The 16,562-nt window shown below is 42.2% G+C and overlaps 1 protein-coding gene across 1 annotated transcript in view; it reads left to right on the top strand.

The window, feature by feature from the left end:
• Positions 1-16,562, top strand: part of PLEKHG7 (pleckstrin homology and RhoGEF domain containing G7) — a 67,549-nt gene that overhangs the window by 49,116 nt on the left and 1,871 nt on the right. Inside the window, 4 exon segments of the mRNA XM_053895319.1 lie at positions 508-607; positions 970-1,067; positions 6,040-6,118; positions 13,174-13,328. Coding sequence (XP_053751294.1) covers positions 508-607; positions 970-1,067; positions 6,040-6,118; positions 13,174-13,328 — 432 coding nt within the window.

The raw sequence follows: 16,562 nt of genomic DNA, 5'->3' as shown, positions 1-16,562 counted from the left end.
TTTCCAAAACTTATTTCAAAAGCTCATTAGTAATATGTTATTTTAATGTGGGAAAATTAATATAAGCCTTCAGAAGAGAAAATGAGTTCTTGTCAAAAAGCAATAATCATCCTTATGAAGTTAATGTAGGTTTTACGATTAGTACAAAAGATACGTTTGTCCTTGTTTGTCTGATTTTCCCCCCTCTAATTAAAGACTATATGGTGTAGGGACGAAGAGAAACCTACAAAGGCTTTATTAATATTATTGAAATAAAAATGCACAATACATTTCCAACTTACTGAATTAAATTAATTAAGCTTCATTTTTCTCTTCAAGAGGCTGATTTCAAATTAGTGCATTTTTCTAAGACATTTAAACAACAAGCAATATGTTAAATGAACCTAAGATACGGTTTGGCTCCAGGGACAGTCAGTGTTTCTAAATGATTTCTGTGGATCTTGGTTAACTTTTATGCTGCAATGTCATATGCATTTAAAAATATATTGATTGTGTCTCGTTTTTCAGGGATCCTTGAAGGAAAAGTGAAGTGGCTTGACAATTGCCAAAAATGTAGACATCTACGGAAGATTACTGTGTGGCCTCCACTATGGGATAGAAACAAAAAGCTTCATTCCAGAGGTACAAAGATGTTCAATTAGGACTTACGTCCCTCCCCAGAAGTTTGGTACGTAGATGGAAATTGTTAAACTAGTCTTACAAAGTCCCCAGCTGTCCACTTGAATAATAAACCTAATTTTATGAACCAGAAGTAAAGCCTTCATCCACATGGCATTGTATGTGGGAGGCTGACATCATCAGACATTCTTGGGGTGGCCCTTCTGAGCAGTTTTCCATTCTTTCCCATTCTCAGGTCCACCTTCCAGCATTTCCTAATGTTGCAAACCTTCTAGGTAAAGTGTGCTGCCCCGGTTCCTGGAATGTGTTCTCTTTTAATCACTAACAATATCTCTGTGATTTTCTCTCCTTGTTTTTCCTGAAACATATTTTTAAAGAACACATGGCAGAAAACATCTTGTCACCAACCACCAGACAACTTTTCTATGAAGGAAAATTAACTCTTGCAGGCAAATAGCTGCTTCCTTTAAAAATTCAACATCTTTGGGGTCACCTGGGTGGCTCAGTCAGTTAAGCATTCAACTTGGGTCATGATCTCATGGTTTGTGGGTTGGAGCCCCATGTCAGGCTCTGTGCTGACAGCTTGGAGCCTGGAGACTGCTTCAGATTCTGTATCTCTTTCTCTCTCTGCCCCTCTCCCACTTGTGCTCTGTCTCTCTCTGTCAAAAATAAATAAACATTCAAACAAAATTTTTTTTTGATTCAACATCTATGCTATCTTGTAACTTGTCCAATCATTACTAATTGAAGTGTGGGAGGAATCGCATTTGCTCTGTATGGCCAAAGGCAATGGAAAATGTGGATCAGAGCATCCTAGGGACTCAAGCACACTCTGGCTTGATCAAAGACTTCACAGCATAACTAGCTCCAGGCCCTCCATTTTCTCCCTATGAAATGGGATGACCATAAAGCTGTTGTTAAAATGAAGTAATATACATGAAGAGCTTCGCTCATGGTCTGAAATACAGTAAACACTCGACATCACCTGTTATCATCATCATTTTACTCCCCCAGTGACTGGGGCGGCCACCCTGTCAATTGGGACCCTATTATGTAATACACGCTGTGCTAGGTAGATACCATTGGAGAATATAAAGTAATTGTTCTGTATAATCCTTTCCCTCTGGCTGAGAAGCTCTGCCATAATGAGCAGACCTGCAGCGTAAGTTCAGAAAAGCTAAGAGTCTGTGAAGCTGGCGTCCTGGGGTGGTCCATAGGGCTGGAGGTGGGTTTGGGGGTATAGAAAGGATAGAGGTCCCTGGAAGGACAGGAGGGATTACATCCCAGATGAGAAGCATAGCAGGAAGAAAGTCTTGGAGGCAGAAGCCACCCGGCAGGCAGGTGGAGACTCTAGCAACATGGTTTGAGGTCCAGAGGGCAAGCCCCGAGGCTGACTGCCAGGCTCACTTCCTGGCTCAGCCTGTTGTGCCTGTGTGACCTCGGGCCCCTACAGCAATCCTGCCACACTTCAGTTTCCTCTCTTTGTTGTGAGGATTCAATGAGCTGATGGATAGGCACTCGAAAGAATGGCTGGCGCCCAGCCTGTGCTCAGTAAATACTATCATGATCAGAAAGGGCTGCCAGACTGAAATAAGATTTGCATTCACTCATTTATTCATGTCTGCATAGACTCTTGATTAGTCACCTGCTGTGTGTGAAGCCCTGCCGGAAGTGGGGTTGCCTATTTATGGTCATGTGATCCAGGGGGCGGAGCTGGGCGCTAATTCCTTATTGAATACACCTCGTTGAGAATCTCCTCTAATTTAGGGAGAGCGCTAGATGGCAGTTCAGGACACAATGCCCAAATGGCAACTGCCGTTTAGGAAAGATAGACATGCCCAGCAATTGACCTCAAGGGGCTGTTTCATGCATTTTCTCCTTCCAGTGAGTTATGCAGAGAAGTTACACTTAATCCCATGTTATAGGTAAGGAATCTGAGGCTTAGGGAGGTTCTAGAATCGTCCTCAAGGCCACCTGGCTGATTAAATGGCAGAGATCAGACCTGCACCAGGCCACCTCAGCATAGCAGGCTTCCAGAATCACAGCAACTACCTTGGAAACCAAGCAGAGGGACCCAGCCAGAAAACTGCTGGCAACAAGAAGTCATTGAGCTCTTGGACAGGAGCATGATAGGTTTAAAGGGCTGTAGAAGAAAGAGTTACCAGAAGCAAAGCACAAAACGGCACGGAGCTACAGGAGGGTACCAGAGCACAGAGACCCGCTGCAAATTCCTCAGTGAAGCAGGGTGGGGTGAAAAGAGCCGGGCCTGGGCTTCTCAACTGTTCTTGACCTGCAGGCCACGCCCCTCCCACATCCTTTCAAAAAGATGACAATTTTCATTTTCTTTGATGTTATCACCACTTTAAAAATAATTTTGCATTGTGACAAAACCAAATCAAAGTAATGAAGCAAAACACAGCCCTGTGCTCAAACATGACTCTCCCTCCAAATTCCGCCTCCACCTGGAATTATCAGAGATTTTTATGGACCCCTGCCCTCTATCTACCAAATTCCCAACACTGTGAGGGGCACTGACCTATCCTAAAATGTTAGAAAGGGACACAAATAGAAAAAGATAAATGGGAGAGATGTTTCAAAGGCAAAAGCAGGAGGACCTTTTGATGGACAAAGTGGGTGAAGAGGGAACGAGTCGAAGCCGTCCCCGGGTGTCCTAACCTATGTGCTGAAAGGCTGGTTGAGCAACACTGAGACTGGCGGAGAGAGTGGGTCAGAGAGTCAGTTTTGAGGCTCGGGTTTGGGCATCATGAGAAGTCAGGTGGAACCTGGAGGACATGCCCATGACCATCTCTCGGTGAAGAGCCACGTGAAGATGTGCATTCACATGTCATGCGGGAGCGAGGTGTTTGTCGTGGAAACCTGGATGGGATGCTGGCTCTGCCATCCCTGGGAAATCGCTTTTTCTGTGTGGTCCAAGACGAGTCACCGGCATGTCTCCATTCTAGCCGGGGGGAAGTGGAAAGGGGGACAGGAGATCAGAGCCTTGCTGTTTAGGGACATGGCCCAGAAGCTGCACACTTTTGTTCATATTCATTGGTCAGATTTAGTCACTTGGTCATATTTAACCACAGGGGAGCTTGGAGATGTAGTATTTATTGGAAATGGACATGTACCCACTAAAACTCAGAAATGCTGCTACTACAAAGGAGGGGTGAAAAGTTTTTGAGGGACAATCAGCAAGCAGTCTTTGCCACAACCTGATTTGCAAAAAGTAAGTTTCGTAGTGATGAAATACAATTTGTAAAAAATATTCAAGGACAGGGGTGCCTGGGTGGCTCAGTTTGTTAAGCGTGCAACTTCAGCTTGGGTCATGATCTCATGGTTCATGGGTTCGGGCCCCACAGCTGGCTCTGTGCTGACAGCTCGAAGCCTAGAGCCTGCTTCAGATTCCGTATCACCCTCTCTCTCTGCCCCTCCCCCATTCATGCTCCCTGTCTCCCAAAAATGAATAAATGTTAAAAAAATTTTTTTAAATTTCTTTTTAATGTTTATTTATTTTTGAGAGAGAGACAGAGCATGACGGGAGAGCGGCAGAGAGAGAGGGAGACACAGAATCTGAAGCAGGCTCTGAGCTGTCAGCACAGAGCCCAATGCAGGGCTTGAACCCGCAAACTGCAAGATCATGACCTGAGCCGAAGTCAAAAGCTTAACCAACTGAGCCACCCAGGCGCCCCAAATTTTTTTTAAAAAAATTCAAGGATGGGGCACCTGCGTGGCTCAGTTGGTTAAGCATCTGACTCTTGATTTCAGCTTAGGTCATGATCTCATCATTAGTGAGATTGAGCCCCACATTGGGCTCTGTGCTGAGTGGGGAGCCTGCTTGGGATTCTCTCTCTCCCTCTCTCTCTCTCTCTGCACTGCCCTCACTCATGCTCTCTGTCTCAAAATAAATAAACATTTAAAAAATATATTCAAGGACAATTCCAGATTGAATAAAATATCTGATATGCAAATATAGAATCTTTCCTCTAAACTTAAAAGAGAGGAGAAAATAGAATTGAATTCTAAATATTTTATCTACCAACTTAACCTTAAGCCACATAGTTTCCTGGGCTTACAGCACCTGAGAAAGAACTCCTAGACTAATATTAATTAGCTTTTTAATTAATTTACTTATTTTTCTTATATTTATTTTAAACATGTTACATCTGCCTCTGAATGGACTGCTTTTTCCTCTGAAATCATTTATATTTAACCATTTATTTTTCTAATTTCTAAGGGATAGAGTAGAATAGGGAGGCGCAATTCCTCATTTTATTATTTTTTTTAAGTTTATTTGTTTAGTTTGAGAGAGACAGAGTGGGGGTGGGGCAGAGGGAGAGAGACAGAATCCCAAGCAGACTGCAAGCTGTCAGCGCAGGGCCCAACGCGAGGCTCGAACTCATGAACCGTGAGATCATGACCTGAGCGGAAACCAAGAGTCAGACGCTTAACCGACTGAGCTACCCAGGCGCCCCTCCCCATTCTATTTGATTTCTCTTCTACTACTATCCCTTTCTTAGGGAAAAATATAAAAGGCATTTGCTTTAAGTAACTATGAAAAGTGATACCAGAAAAGTTTATAAATATAAAGCTACGTGACGAACGTTTAAACATGGATGGACACACTGGAAAACTCAAGAGGCAAATCGCTTTACTGACTGTCTTAATCAGCTAGCGCTGTCATAACAAAATACCACAGACAGGGCCACTGTAAGGACAGCAATTTATTTCTCCCACTTCTGGAGGCTGGGAGTGCTTGATCAAGTTCCCAGCCAATTCAGTGACTGATGAGGGCTCTCTTCTCAGCTTGCAGATGGCCTCACTCTCAGTGCCCACATGTGGCAGAGAGAATCGGCTGGCTTGTACATCCTCTTGTGACGGCACTAATCCTAATGGACCAGGGCTCCACCCTTACACCCTCACTTCATTTTACTTATTCCTCGTAAATCCACATTGGAGGTTAGGGCTACAACATATGATTTGGGGAGTGGGCGGGGGACACAATTCAGCTCACAGCAATAATAAAATGCCTTTTTTTCTGGTCAAGTATACCTTGGCCAATGACCACCCAGATGGGTCGAGAGGCGAAAATATTGCAAATTCCATTAGTGGATAGATGTGTCCTAGGCTTAGCTGAATCCATTGCAAATACCAACTAAGTTACCTTGGATCCACATGAAATACATCACAAATACAATGTCTTTAAAGGCCGAAGCATGGGCTCACATCAAGTCTCTGCTTTAGGGGGAAATCGGTTTAACAGTAATGCAATTTTCTGATCCACATGATTGGAGTTTCCCAAGCTGCGAGCCTCCTGTGCCCTGACACTGCCCTGTCTTGCTTTCTAAGGGATTCTTTGATTCAAAAAACACCACCTTCTGCTTACTATCTCCAGCCCCAATTACACCTTTTTCTCCTCAGAAAGCACAAGATTCCTAGGTATTTATATGTTTCTCTTTGATGATTTCCTCTTAGTTGTGAAAACTAATTGCAACAAAAAGGTAAAATGATGCTATTTCTAAATAAGTCTGCTAAATAAGCTTAGAAATATTTCTAAATCAGTTGTGTTAAAAAATATAGAAGATTGTTATACATAAGATTGGATTTCATCCTCTAAAAAATGGAGGCATAATGAAATGGGGGCATCCTCTAAAAAATGGAGGCTTTTTTTAGTCTTACAGGTCTGAACTGAAAAACAATACCAAAAGCAAATTACATTTCTTAAAGACGTCAAAGAATGCACACATTTTTAGAACGACTTCGTCTGTGTACTAGTGAGGTAAGTCCCAGAAGCCTGGACTTTTGGCCTCACCTGCCTAAGCAAATGAAACAAACGAAAACAAACCACTTTCATCCATGGTAGCCTTTGTCCACCACGGTGGCATTGCCGGGATAGCAGTGCGCATCAGTGCCTCCCCAGGTTGTCCGCCACAGCAAAAGCAGCTGCTGTCCTGTGCTGAGGTGATCTCCATCCCTCATTCTGATTTGAAAGCTCACGGGGGGTTCTGAGAAATGACGATTTGGGAGCCAGGGGTGGGAGAGAGTCCCGAGCTCTCAGTGCCTACTTGTATATAAGAGCTGCAGAAGCCAATTCATGGGCAGCTGGCGTCACAGACAAAAATGTGTGTGTGTGGCTAATGCCACAAAATCTCTTCTGAGAACAGGGATTTTTCCCATCACTTAAGTGTTGATGGTTACCACGATGGTTGTTGTTACCGCACGTTAAGCCACGGCCTCGGGGTCTGCTAAAGGCTTTCTGATCTCCCCCTTCCCAGTGTGCTCCAAGTGGTAGTGGGAGGGGGGCCTCCTCAAAGGCTCTCAGACACCTGCCCTTAGAGTGGGGAGGAGGAGCTACGGTCTGTCTTAGGTCCTCGGAGACGTCCACTGTTGTTTCATTCTGCCTCTTTACCAAATGACTAGCTTTGCACAGATATAAGATCGCGAACTAGATAGTTCACATCTTTTAATAACCTAAGCTTCTAGGCAGCATGGTGGTAAGCTGCGCTAAATAATTTAAGGCTCTTTAAGCAATAAAATAGATACCCATTAATCAATCTATGAATAGCTGATCGGTGTTTGGGAAGGGAACGGTGCCACCAAATATGAAGAGTCACAGTTTGGAAGGTCGGATGGCCTCCTATTTTAAGCTACCCAGACCATCCTATCTGAATAAGTCAAGCCCTAAAAAATCTCTATCCCCTTCACAAACCTTGACGCGAACACAGCTTGCTTTCACTTCAAATAGTGGCAGAAATGAGAGCAAGTGAACGAATGGCAGCCCGTATTAACCACAAGCTAATATGCTGGTTTCATGCTTCACAACCGGATTCCAAAACAAAGAATGGCATGTTTTAAATTCCTCTATTTTTTCCTCTTTGCTATTTGATGCACAATATATGTCGTGCAAATCACAATCTTTGACATTCTTTTTAAAAAACTCAGCATCTTATATTCAGCATCTTAAATAATTCAATTATTTACAAATAATAGGCATGGAATCTATTTATCAGTGTTAGATTCCACGGATGGATGGAGTTGGCCAAAATGGGGCTCCCCTTTCTGATTCATCTAACATAGCACTAGAGAGACTGGAACTGAAAATCTTCCCACTCATGTGATGGAAATTTAAATGTTTCCCAGTCATGGACCTCACCCATTATTTATACAGACAATTAAACTTGGGGACCTGGAACACTATGTACTTTACGGCTTTAAATCACTGTGTATTGATGGAAGGCTTTTGTGTGTCTCACGTCCATGAAATACAGCCAGACCAACACTAAACCATCCTACACACCTAGAAAATTGATTGGAGGATTAACACAACAATCTGTACAACGTGAACCACAGAATTCAGCAGGTATGCGGCGCGGAGAAGTGAACTTGGGGAGTGAGAAGGTGCAGGAAGGGAGGTACTTTTTCGAGTGGAGAGAGGACGGAAACTGGGTGGGGCGGGGGAGGGGGGGTGGAAAATACGGGAAAAGCACCCCTCCCCAAAAGCAGCTGGAGAGAAAGTAGAAAATTGGAAACAGCCGCAGGGACTAAACTAAAAAGGGAGAAAGGAGGAAGGAGAGGGTTTAAATTCCATTAAGACTGTAAACAAGGGGAGCGCAAAGGCTGCAACTCCACAGCTCCATACCTGGAGGCGCTCTGGTGGGAAGGGCAAATCCCCAGGAACAGAGTGGGGTCCGGGAGGTTCTCGGGCCACACAGGGAAAAGCAGTTCCACTGCTGGAAGGACATTTGGTAGAGACTGTTGAAGCCACCTGGTCCCAGCAGACCCCAGAAAACGGCCACATTGGCTGGTGCTGGAACAAGGTCCTTAAGGGTGAAGCCTGGTGCCCGATGTGTGTTGTGATTTTCTATAATCCCTGACGCGCTGCTGCAACACTATCTCGCGAACTTCTTCTGAGGCGGGCTGGCACCTGGCCGTAGTCCTGGGGCACTGGCAGCAGCAGGGTCCAGCAAGCGTTCCTGGGTGCAGCCGACATTCAGCCATTGCTCATTCGGCCATTGCTCAGTGAGACCCTCCTGCAGAGGGGTGGAACGGGTCAAAGCCGCAGTCCTTCAGAAGTAAGGGGCCGGGGAAAACAGCCGCATCTGAGACAAAATTCAGGAGAGAGGTACTGCCTGGGGCCTGGTCACAGAGAGTGAAAAAGTGGGGAGTGGATGAAAGCTGAAGACAGAGGACGGGTCCGCGATTGCTGATCCTGAAGAACAGACTGGGTAACTGGCGCCATTTTTCACCGCCCCCGCGCAAGCGCATACGCACCTATGAGCGCCGCAACAATCCACCCCAGTAGGCTAGCAGCGCCATCTAGTGGAAAGCGGCGCCGTTACACTGAGCCCCACCCAACCGGGCCAACTTCGATCTTCAAGGACACAAGTCTCACTGCCGGCTTAGTTTATCAACTATAAAGCACGGACTTTAAACTATAAAACACTGACTATGAAACACTGACTTCTAGGGGAAAACGAAGTAATTTCAGTCCTACTTCAGTTTGTTAATAGGTCCATCTATTCAATTTTCTTTTTTCTTGTCTTAAACTTATTTTTCTTGAATACAGAAAGAGAAAAAATTCATTTTTATTTTCAATTTTTACTAAAAATACTTTTCTTTAATTTTTATTACTATATTTTTTACTTTATGTAAATTTTTTCAAATTCTATTTTACTTCCATTATTTTATTTTAGTCTACTTCAGTGTATTCACCTTTTCAAATTTTCAAACGATCTCCTTTTTTTTACTTTTCTTGTTTCTTTTTCTTTTTTCTTTTTCTCATTTTTTTTCTTGAATGCAGAAAGAGAAAAACTTCATTTTTACCTTCAATTTCTATTAAAAATATTTTTCTTTACTTTTTTTACTATATTTTTTGCTTTTATGTAAATTCTTTCAAATTCTATTTTACTTCCATCATTTTATTTTAGTCTACTACAGTGTATTCACTTTTTCAAATTTTCAAACGATTTGCTTTTTTCCTTTTTTTCTTTTTTCTCTTTCTCATTTCTTTTCTTTTTCTTGAATATAGAAAAAGAAAAAATTCATTTTTATTTTTAATTTTTAATAAAAATATTTTTCTTTAATTTTTTTCTACTACATTCTTTACTTCTGTGTATATTTTTTCAAATTCTATTTTACCTCCATCATCTCATTTTAGTCTACTTCAGTGTGTTCATTTTTTTCAAATTCTCAAATGATTTCTTTTTTTTCTCCCCCCCCCCAATTTTTTTTCTCTAATCTGTCAAAGCACTTTCAACACCCAGACCAAAACACACCTAGGATCTAGCATCATTTATTCGATTTGTGTGTGTGTGTGTGTGTGTTTAATTTTTTTATTTTAATTTTTCTACCTCATTCATTCCTTTACTCCCTTCAAAATGACAAAACGAAGGAATTCACCCCAAAAGAAAGAGCATGAAGAAATGGCAGCCAGGGATTTAACAAACACAGATACAAACAAGATGTCTGAACCAGAATTTAGAATCACAATAATAAGAATACTAGCTGGAGTCGAAAATAGACTAGAATCCCTTTCTGCAGAGATAAAAGAGTAAAAAATAGCCATAATGAAATTAAAAATGCTATAACTGAGCTGCAATCATGGATGGATGCAGCAGTGGCAAGGATGGATGAGGCAGAACAGAGAATCAGCGATATAGAGGACAAGTTTATAGAGAACAGTGAAGCAGAAAAAAAGAGGGAGATTAAGGCAAAAGAGAATGATTTAAGAATTAGAGAAATCAGTGACTCATTAAAAAGGAATAACATCAGAATCCTAGGGGTCCCAGAAGAGGAAGAGGAAAACTTCCAAACTCTTTCTATGAAGCCAGCATTACCTTGATTCCAAAACCAGACAGAGACCCCACTAAAAAGGAGAACTATAGACCAATTTCCCTGACGAACATGGATGCAAAAATGCTCAACGAGATATTAGCCAACCGGATCCAACAATACATTAAAAAAATTATTCACCATGACCAAGTGGGATTTATACCTGGGATGCAGGGCGGGTTCAATATCCACAAAACAATTAATGTGATTCATCACATCAGTGAAAGAAAAGACAAGAACCATATGATCCTCTCAATAGATGCAGAGAAAGCATTTGACAAAATACAGTATCCTTTCTTGATAAAAACCCCCAAGAAAGTAGGGAGAGAAGGAGCATACTTCGAGATCATAAAAGCCATATATGAACGACCCAATGCTAATATCATTTAATGGGGAAAAACTGAGAGCTTTCCCCCTAAGGTCAGGAACAAGACAAAGATATCCACTCTTGCCACTGCTATTCAACATAGCGTTGGAAGTCTTAGCCTCTGCAATCAGATAACACAAAGAAATAAAAGGCATCCAAATCGGCCAGGAGGAGGTCATACTTTCTTCTGCGCAGATGGCATGATACTTTATATGGAAAACCCAAAAGATTCCACCAAAAAACTGCTAGAATTGGTTCATGAATTCAGCAAAGTTGCAGGATATAAAATCGATGCACAGAAATCGGTTGCATTCCTGTACACCAACAATGAAGCAACGGAAAGAGAAATCAAGGAATCGATCCCATTTACAGTTGCACCAAAAACCATAAAATACCTAGGAATAAGTCTAACCAAAGAGGTGAAAACTCTATACACTGAAAACTATAGAAAACTTATGAAAGAAATTGAAGAAGACACACACAAAAAATGGAAAAAAGATTCCATGCTCCTGGATAGGAAGAACAAATATTGTTACAATATTGATACTACCCAAAGCAATCTGCATATTGAATGCAATCCCTATCAAAATAACACCAGCATTCTTCAGAGAGCTAGCACAAATAATCCTAAAATTTTTATGGAACCGGAAAATACCCCGAATAGCCAAAGCAATCTTGAAAAAGAAAACCAAAGCAGGAGGCATCACAATCCCAGACTTCAAGCTATACTACAAAGCTGTAATCATCAAGACAGTATGGTACTGGCACAAGAACAGACACTCAGATCAATGGAACAGAACAGAGAACCCAGAAACAGACCCACAAACATATGGCCAACTAATCTTTGACAAAGCAGGAAAGAATATCCAATGGAATAAAGACAGTCTCTTCAGCAAGTAGTGCTGGGAAAACTGGACAGGGACATGCAGAAGAATGAACCTGGACCACTTTCTTACACCATACACAAAATAAAACCTCAAAATGGATGAAAGACCTCAATGTAAGACAGAAAGCCATCAAAATCCTCGAAGAGAAAGCAGGCAAAAACCTCTTTGATCTTGGCCACAGCAACTTCTTACTCAACACGTCTCCAGAGGCAAGGGAAACAAAAACAAAAATGAACTGCTGGGACCTCATCAAGATAAAAATCTTCTGCACAATGAAGGAAACAATCAGCAAAACTAAAAGGCAACCAACAGAATGGGAGAAGATATTTGCAAATGACATATCGGATAAAGGGTTAGTATCCAAAATCTATAAAGAACTTATCCAACTCAACACCCAAAAAACAAATAATCCAGTGAAGAAATGGGCAAAAGACATGAATAGACACTTTTCCAAAGAAGACATCCAGATGGCCAACCGACACATGAAAAAATGCTCAACATCACTCATCATCAGGGAAATACAAATCAAAACCACAAGGAGATACCACCTTACACCTGTCAGAATGGCTAACATTAACAACTCGGGAAACAACACATGTTGGTGAGGATGCAGAGAAAGAGGATCTCTTTTGCCTTGTTGGTGGGAATGCAAGCTGGTGCAGCCACTCTGGAAAACAGTATGGAGGTTCCTCAAAAAACTAAAAATAGAACTACCCTACAACCCAGCAATTGCACTACTAGGCATTTATCCACGGGATACAGGTGTGCTGTTTTGAAGGGACACATGCACCCCCATGATAGCAGCACTATCAACAATAGCCAAAGTATGGAAAGAGCCCAAATGTCCATCGATGGATGAGTGGATAAAGAAGATGTGGTGTATATATATACAATGGAGTATTACTTGGCAATCAAAAAGAATGAAATCTTGCCATTTGCAACTACGTAGATGGAACTGGAGGGTATTATGCTAAGTGAAATTAGTCAGAGAAAGACAAAAATCCTATGACTTCACTCATATGAGGACTTTAAGGGACAAAACAGATGAACATAAGGGAAGGGAAACAAAAATAATATAAAAACAGGGAGGGGACAAAACATAAGAGACTCTTAAATATGGAGGACAAAGGGCTACTGGAGGGGTTGTGGGAAGGGGGATGGGCTAAATGGGTAAGGGGCACTAAGGAATCTACTCCTGAAATCATTGTTGCACTATATGCTAAGTAATTTGGATGTAAATTTTAAAAAATAAAATAAAATTTTTAAAAAATACGTGGTATGAAATAAATAAATAAATAAATAAATAAAAACGCTATGTATTGGAGGGAAGTGCTTTTCAAGATCCAGAAAAAATCGTTAGCTGGAGTTTAAGCAATTGTTTCTAAAAATTGATTTGGTTAAGGACGCACCTTAGGTATGTGCATCAGTGTCGATTTCCTATTTATTGCATTATTTTCTTCTTTACTTTGGGAAACTTGAAGGTTCAGGCACTGGTTTAATGTGTCCTTCGCTTACTGCTGAGCCGTGAACAGTAATAAAAGAGGGTGGTTCGTGTATGGTACTTGATCAGCCCATTCCACTAGACCGATTGGTGGTCAAAAGTATCGATCCACTCCACATGTCTGGCATGTGTCTATTTTCATCAGTCAGCTTAGCTGTTTGCCATCATGGAGTTTTATATTGGCCTTGTTTTGGTGATAAGACATGAATCCAATTTAAATCTTCGTAAGATACAACGCCTGGTTCCTATGTGACTAGCACTCACTCTACGAATTAATTCTGAAAAAACTGTTGGACTTGGTTTCCAGTGCTTGGATAACTCAACTCTACCACTCACTAACTGTGGCTTTTTCTTTTTTTAATGTTTATTATTTTTGAGAGAGAGAGAGAGAGAGAGAGAGAGAGATGCGCATGTGCACGTAAAAATGTAGGTGTATATGTCAAAAATACATATCATCTTATTCATTTGCTCAAGCATTCCCTGAGTGTCTCCTGAGAACCAGGCACTCTGTGGGCACCCTGGAGTTAGAAAGACAAATAAGAAACAGCCCTTGTTTTGGGGGGAGTCCTCAGAATAATCAAAGATCCATAGTAAACCCTGATGTGGAAGCCCTGGGACTCAGTTTCCTCAGTGCTGGGGGAATGGCCTGTGTTCAGAAGGAAGCAGAAGGGGATTCTGCCGCAGGTACAGGCTCCTAGGAGACCTGCTGAAGCCAGGCTGGCGGGGGTGAAGGGATCACCTTTCAGTCCTAAGGGAGGAGCAGGAAAAAACAGGAGCACTACCCATGGTTCTCAACTCCCAAACCAGCAGCCAAGTCCAGAGCTTTACTGACAAGCATAGGGTGACCTTAAACACGGCGGAGAAACACTACACAGTGAATGAATGAAAACACACCTGAATAATAATAATGGCAAACATTGACATCGTTGTGTTATGTAACTAAATTCTGTATGTCAGTGCTTCGCATGTTAACTCATGAGTGGAAGCAAACTTTCCCCAAGAGCAGATGGGCTCCACGAAGAGGCAACATCTAGAACCTGAGCCTTCTGCCCTCTTGTCTGTTTCTTCCACTTCTGCTGGGATTTGCTGAAACGCGACCTGCGCAGGCTGAAAGGCCTCGTATTTGAATCGACTGTGACCCCTTGGGGTCTGTGTAAGCTGAAGTCTGCCTAAGGCCAGAAGACATTTCTGGAGGAAATGTCCCCTAAAAAGGGGAGCAAAGCCTTTGTCCGTGAGTGTGCTCCCCAGCCCCATCCCTGTCACTGCCCCCGGGGAGCCCCCCTCCCTGGTCAGCGACGGCAGAGGGGTGTTGATAGGCAGAGACTCAGCACGGGGGCCCAGAAGTACTTTTGTTTGCTTGCTTAGTTTACTTTTTCATGGGGAAAAATGCCATTACCAGAGGCCATCCTAGGGCAGGAAATTTTTGTCACTCCAGCGGCCACAGTCAGAAGGTGGTAAACCGACTTGAGGGCAGGAGGCTGTCAGAACCCCAGGGCAGGAGTGGAAGCGGCTTACTGAGGCTGGGGGCTCAGGTTAGTGTCGGCCCTGCCGGCTTTAGGAACTCGACTTTCTGGGAAATCTCACATCCCTGGATTACCTTGGGAGATGCAGGTTTTTTCTTCTCTATTCCTTTTTTTTTTTTTTTTTTTTAAATAAAAACTATCTTTTTTTAAAGCTGTGTTTCCACCATTTTTTTGTTATTTTCTAATTTGTTACTACTATCTCGTCTTCTATACATTCATGTATTTTTTTTCCTCATTCCTCTCATCTATTATTTTGACTGTCCAGATAGTACATGAACCAAAATAGCTGTAGGATGGGAGAGAATAAAGGGCTAAAAAAGAAGAGATGGGGCTTTGGAGTGATTGACAACCTAGTTTCAAATCCCGGCTGTATCATTTGCAAGCTGTGTGACCTGGGGGAAATGAAATCTGCTTCCTTATTCGTAAGTAGGAACTAGATGACTTACTCAGTTGCTGTGTGGTTTAAATGATACAAAAAGGAGGGGAAAAAATATACAGTGCCCAGGAATAAGGATTTAATAAATGGTGTCAGTTATTGTATTAATTATTGTTAATTGCTATATTAGAATGTCAGGCAAGAAAAAGGGCGATTCTTGACCACATATTTTCTCTCCTCGTTTTATTTTACAAGCCTCGCTGGACCAGTTCCCCTGCTTATAATGTTCCCTGTACCCATGTTACAAATCAAGCAGATGACGGATACCTTGAATAATTGAGAACTACAGTTACAATTTTTGAGGATAACGGATTCCAAAATCCAGCCAAGAACAACCACCTCATCTGAAAAGCCTCACTCCCTACAGAATATTTATAAGGAGAAAAATCAAGGGGTGAAACAAATTCACTCAGATCTTTTTTCCCCAGAAAGTCATTTTAATAGTCCTCCCATCTCAGAGAAGCTGACAGAATGTCATGCCCTTAACAGACTTTGTTGTGGTAGAATTTAGGAATTAGGAAGTTTAGACTGCTATGAGTATTACCTGTGATACTAGAATAATTCTTGCAGTTAAGAAAATGAAAGTCTTGGGGCACCTGGGTGGCTCAGTCAGTTGAGCGTCTGACTTTGGCTCAGGTCATGATCTCGCCATTCACGAGTTCGAGCCCCACGCCAGGCTCTGCGCTGACAGAGCCTGGAGCCTGTTTCAGATTCTGTGTCTCCCTCTCTCTGACCCTCCCCCATTCATGCTCTGTCTCTCTGTCTCAAAAATAAACAAACGTTAAAAAAATAAAAAAAATAAAAGAAAGAAAAAGAAAGAAAGAAAGAAAGAAAAGAAAGAAAGAAATTCTTGCATTTGCTCTGATTTTGAAATGAGGCCCAACCTCTTCCGGTGAGTCTGAGTTAAACCCACACATTTCATTGAATACAAATAATGACAGGGGACACGCATCAGCTTATGATCCACCAGGAATAAAAAGTCAGTGCTCTCCTCCTTCTCTCTGAAGTACTCCTTGGTATGACCAGAAAGAAGACAAGCCTGGTTTGGTTTTTGTTTGTTCCCACACATAAATTAACTGCATGGACTGCAGAATTTTACTCCCTGTGTTGTATTAGAATTTCAAGGAAGAAGTTTTTATTTTAAAAGCACCTGCCAGGGGCGCCTGGGTGGCTCAGTCGGCTAAGCGTCTGACTTCAGCTCAGGTCATGATCTCGCAGTCTGTGAGTTCAAGCCCCGTGTCCGGCTCTGTGCTGACAGCTCGGAGCCTGGAGCCTGCTTCGGATTCTGTGTCTCCCTCTCTCTCTGACCCTCCCCCGTTCATGCTCTGTCTCTCTCTGTCTCAAAAATAAATAAATGTTAAAAAAAATTAAAAAAAAAAATAAAAGCACCTGCCACATT

Source organism: Panthera pardus, unplaced genomic scaffold (genome assembly GCF_024362965.1).
Source record: "Panthera pardus isolate Hobbes unplaced genomic scaffold, ASM2436296v1 HiC_scaffold_6, whole genome shotgun sequence".
Lineage (NCBI taxonomy): Eukaryota > Metazoa > Chordata > Mammalia > Carnivora > Felidae > Panthera > Panthera pardus.
Note: the sequence above shows the minus strand (reverse complement) of the source record. Positions and strands in the feature narration are given on the sequence as shown.